The sequence below is a fragment of the Dipodomys ordii genome, unplaced genomic scaffold, assembly GCF_000151885.1.
Source record: "Dipodomys ordii isolate 6190 unplaced genomic scaffold, Dord_2.0 Scaffold472, whole genome shotgun sequence".
Taxonomy (NCBI): domain Eukaryota; kingdom Metazoa; phylum Chordata; class Mammalia; order Rodentia; family Heteromyidae; genus Dipodomys; species Dipodomys ordii.
The window spans coordinates 16,695-20,073 of NW_012267688.1; the positions used below are offsets into that span (position 1 = coordinate 16,695).

Consider the following 3,379-nt stretch of genomic DNA (forward strand, 5'->3'; position numbering starts at 1 on the left):
AGTCAAATTACTCACAGGTGTTGATCCTGTGTCCATCTGCTCGGTGGTGTCATGGAGAGTGGAGGTGAGGAGTGGGGTGATGGATGGAGCAGAGGAAGGAGCAGAAAGTGAGGCTGTGGGTTTGCTAGGTGTCAGGACCCCTGTGGAGCTCAGATGTGGCCCATCTGGAGTTGGTGTGGAGGACCGGACTTCAGGTGTTGAGCTTGATTGCAGGGTGGTGTATGAGTGGGGCAGGGTCTGGGATGCAGTGGGGAGGGTGCTGGTGGCTGGGGCCGTAGCTAACATGTCCCAGGGACTCGAGCTGTGGGATGCAGCTGCAGAATTCTGTGTGTGGACAGTGTTGGTGATTTCTGCAGAAGCTGTCTTGTAAGGAGAGGAGGGCACGCTGGTGATCTTCACGCTGGTGGTTCTCTGAGCTGAGTCTGTGTATGGGGCGAGGCTGGCAGAGAGTGTTGGAACAGAGAAGTCTGCCCTGAAATGCTCAGAGGAGGAGCTGGTAGCGGCATCAGAGTGGCCGGCAGTGGTGTCTAGGGCTGAGCTGGGCTGTGCAGGAGTGATGCTGTGGATCAGTTCTAGTGTGGATGAGGAGGTTGTCTTGGATATCTCCGTTGTCTGAGAGGATGTTGGTATTTGTGTGGAAACTCTGGTGACCTCAGAGGTGGAGGGTGTTCTCTCCTCTGCTGGGGTCTCAGGAATTCCTGAAGAGGTAGACATAGTAAGCATAGTTTGGGGGACAGAACTGAAGTCCGTGGGTGTCTGAGGTAAGGCTATGGATGGTGCAAGGCTGAGAGGGAGCAATGGAGTAGAAGAGAAGAAGCCTGAACTGGGGAGCTCAGGGGAGAAACTTGTGGTGGTATCAGAAAGGCCCGCAGTGGTGTCCAGGGCTGAGCTGGGCTGTGCTGGCGTGCTGCTGTGGGACAGTGTCTGGGTCTGGGAGAAATCTGTCTGCGTGTCCATCTCTGTTGTCTTTGCAGAACTCTGTCCAGGTGTGGTACCTCTGGTGTCCCCAGTGGTGGAAGAAGTCCTCATCTCAGGTGTGGTTTCAGGAGATTCTGAAGTAGCAGAGATAGTAAAGTGAGTTTGGGGGATAGAAGTGGAATGTTCCACAGTGGACACTGCTGTGTCTGAAGATGTTGGACTTGTGTGGAGGCCTGAGGAGACCCAGGAGGTAGCTGAGATATCCTGTCCACTTGTAGTCTGAGTTGAAGTCAAATTACTCACAGGTGTTGATCCTGTGTCCATCTGCTCGGTGGTGTCGTGGAGAGTGGAGGTGAGGAGTGGGGTGATGGATGGAGCAGAGGAATGAGCAGAAAGTGAGGCTGTGGGTTTGCTAGATGTCAGGACCCCTATGGAGCTCAGCTGTGGCCCAGCTGGAGTTTGTGTGGAGGACAGGACTTCAGGGGATGAGCTTGATTGCAGGGTGCGGTGTGAATGGGGAGGAGTCTGGGATGCAGTGGGGAGGGTGCTGGGGGCTGGGGCCATGGATGACGAGTCCTGGGTTTGGTTGCTGTGGGATGCAGACACAAGACCTTGATTTTGGACAGTGCTGGTAATTTCTGTAGGTGCTGTCGTGTATGAAGAGAGGCTGATCAGGCTGTTTTCCCTTCCAGTAGGTGTGTGATCAGAGACGGTGGATGGCGCGAAAGTGGGAGAGAGCCTTGGAGCAGAGGAGAAGCCTTCAGTGGAGAGCTCAGGAGAGGAGCTGGTAGTGGCATCATAGATGCCAGCAGTGGTGTCCATGACTGAGCTGGGCTCCTCAGAAGTGCTGGTGTGGGTCAGTGCGGTGGTCCAGGAGGAAGCTGTCTGGGTGACCATCTCTCTTGTCTGAGAGGATGTTGGTATTTGTGTGGAATCTCTGGTGATCTCAGCGGGGGAGGGCGTTCTGTCCTCTGCTGGGGTCTCAGGAAGTTCTGAGGTGCCAGACATAGTAAGCTTGGAACGGGAGGCAGAACTGGAATCTGTGGATGTCTGAGGTGAGGCTGTGGATGGAGCGAGGCTAGGAGGAAGCCTTGGAGTAGAGGAGAAGAAGCCTGCACTGGAGAGCTTAGGGGAGGAGCTGGTGGTGTCCTCAGAGATGCCCGCAGTGGTGTCCAGGGCTGAGCTGAGCTCCTCTGTTGTGCTGGTATAGGTCAGTGCCTGGGTCCGGGAGGAAGCTGTCTGTGTGTCCATCTCCGTTGTCTTTGCAGAACTGTGTGCAGGTGTGGAACCTCTGGTGTCTCCAGTGGTGGAGGGGGTACTCATCTCAGCTGTGGTCTCAGCAAATTCTGAGGGAGCAGAGATAGTAAACTGAGTTTGGGGAATAGAACTGGAATCTTGCACAGTGGACACTGCTGTGTCTGAAGATGTTGGACTTGTGTGGAGGCCTGAGGAGACCCAGGAGGTGGCTGAGATGTGCTGTCCATTTGTAGTCTGACTTGGAGTCAGGGTGCTCACAGGTGTTGATCCCGGGTCCATCTCATTTGTGGTGTCCTGGAGAGTGGAGGTGAGGAGTGTGGTGATGGATGCAGGGGAGGAAGGAGCAGGAGAAGGTGACACTCTGGGTCCAGGAGGTGTCAGAGACCCTGTGGAGCTTATATGAGGTACAGGTGGAGTTGGTGTGGAGGACAGGACTTCAGGGGATGAGGTTGATTGCAGGGTGGTGTGTGAGTGGGGCAGGGTCTGGGATGTAGTGGGGAGGGTGCTGGGGGCTGAGGCTGTGGCTGACATGTCCCAGTCACGGGTGCTGTGGGATGCAGCTGCAAGAGTTTGACTTTGGTCAGTGCTGGTGATTTCTGTAGAAGTTTTCTTGTAAGAAGAGGAAGACACAGTGGTGATTTCCTTTGCAGTGGGTGTGTGAGAGGAGACTGAGGATGGAGAGAGGCCAGGAGGGGTCGTTGGAGAAGAGGAGAAGAAGCCTATAGTGGATTGTTCAGGGGAGGAGCTGGTGGTGGCATCAGAGAGGCCAGCAGTGGTGTCTCTGTTTAAACTGAGCTCCTCAGGAGTGCTGGTGTGGGTCAGTTCTGTGGTCCAGGAGGAAGCTGTCTGGGTGACCATCTCTCTTGTCTGAGAGGATGTTGGTATTTCTGTGGAATCTCTGGTGATCTCAGTGGGGGAGGACATTCTGTCCTCTCCTGGGGTCTTAGGAAGTTCTGAGGTGCCAGACATAGTAAGCTTGGTTTGCAGGACAGAACTGGAATCTGTGGGTGTCTGAGTTGAGACTGTGGCTGGAGTGAGGCTGGGAGGATGCATTGGAGCAGAGAAGCCTGCACTGGAGGGCTCAGGGGAGGAACTGGTGGTGGCATCAGAGAGGCCTGCAGTCGTATCCAGGGCTGAGCTGGGCTCTTCTGTTGTGCTGCTGTCGGTCAGTGCCTGGGCCCAGGAGGAAGCTGTGTGTGTGTCC

General features: G+C 55.2%; 1 protein-coding gene across 1 annotated transcript in view; it reads right to left on the reverse strand.

Annotated features, from left to right (window-relative positions):
- The window catches only part of LOC106001834 (mucin-2-like), a gene marked incomplete at its 3' end in the record, with an annotated part of 19,114 nt that extends 15,970 nt beyond the window's left edge, over positions 1-3,144 (reverse strand). Inside the window, exon 1 of the mRNA XM_013036797.1 lies at positions 16-3,144. Within this exon, the coding sequence (XP_012892251.1) occupies positions 16-3,144 (3,129 nt within the window). The remainder of the gene's footprint in view (positions 1-15) is intronic.
- Between the last annotated feature and the right edge of the window lie 235 nt (positions 3,145-3,379).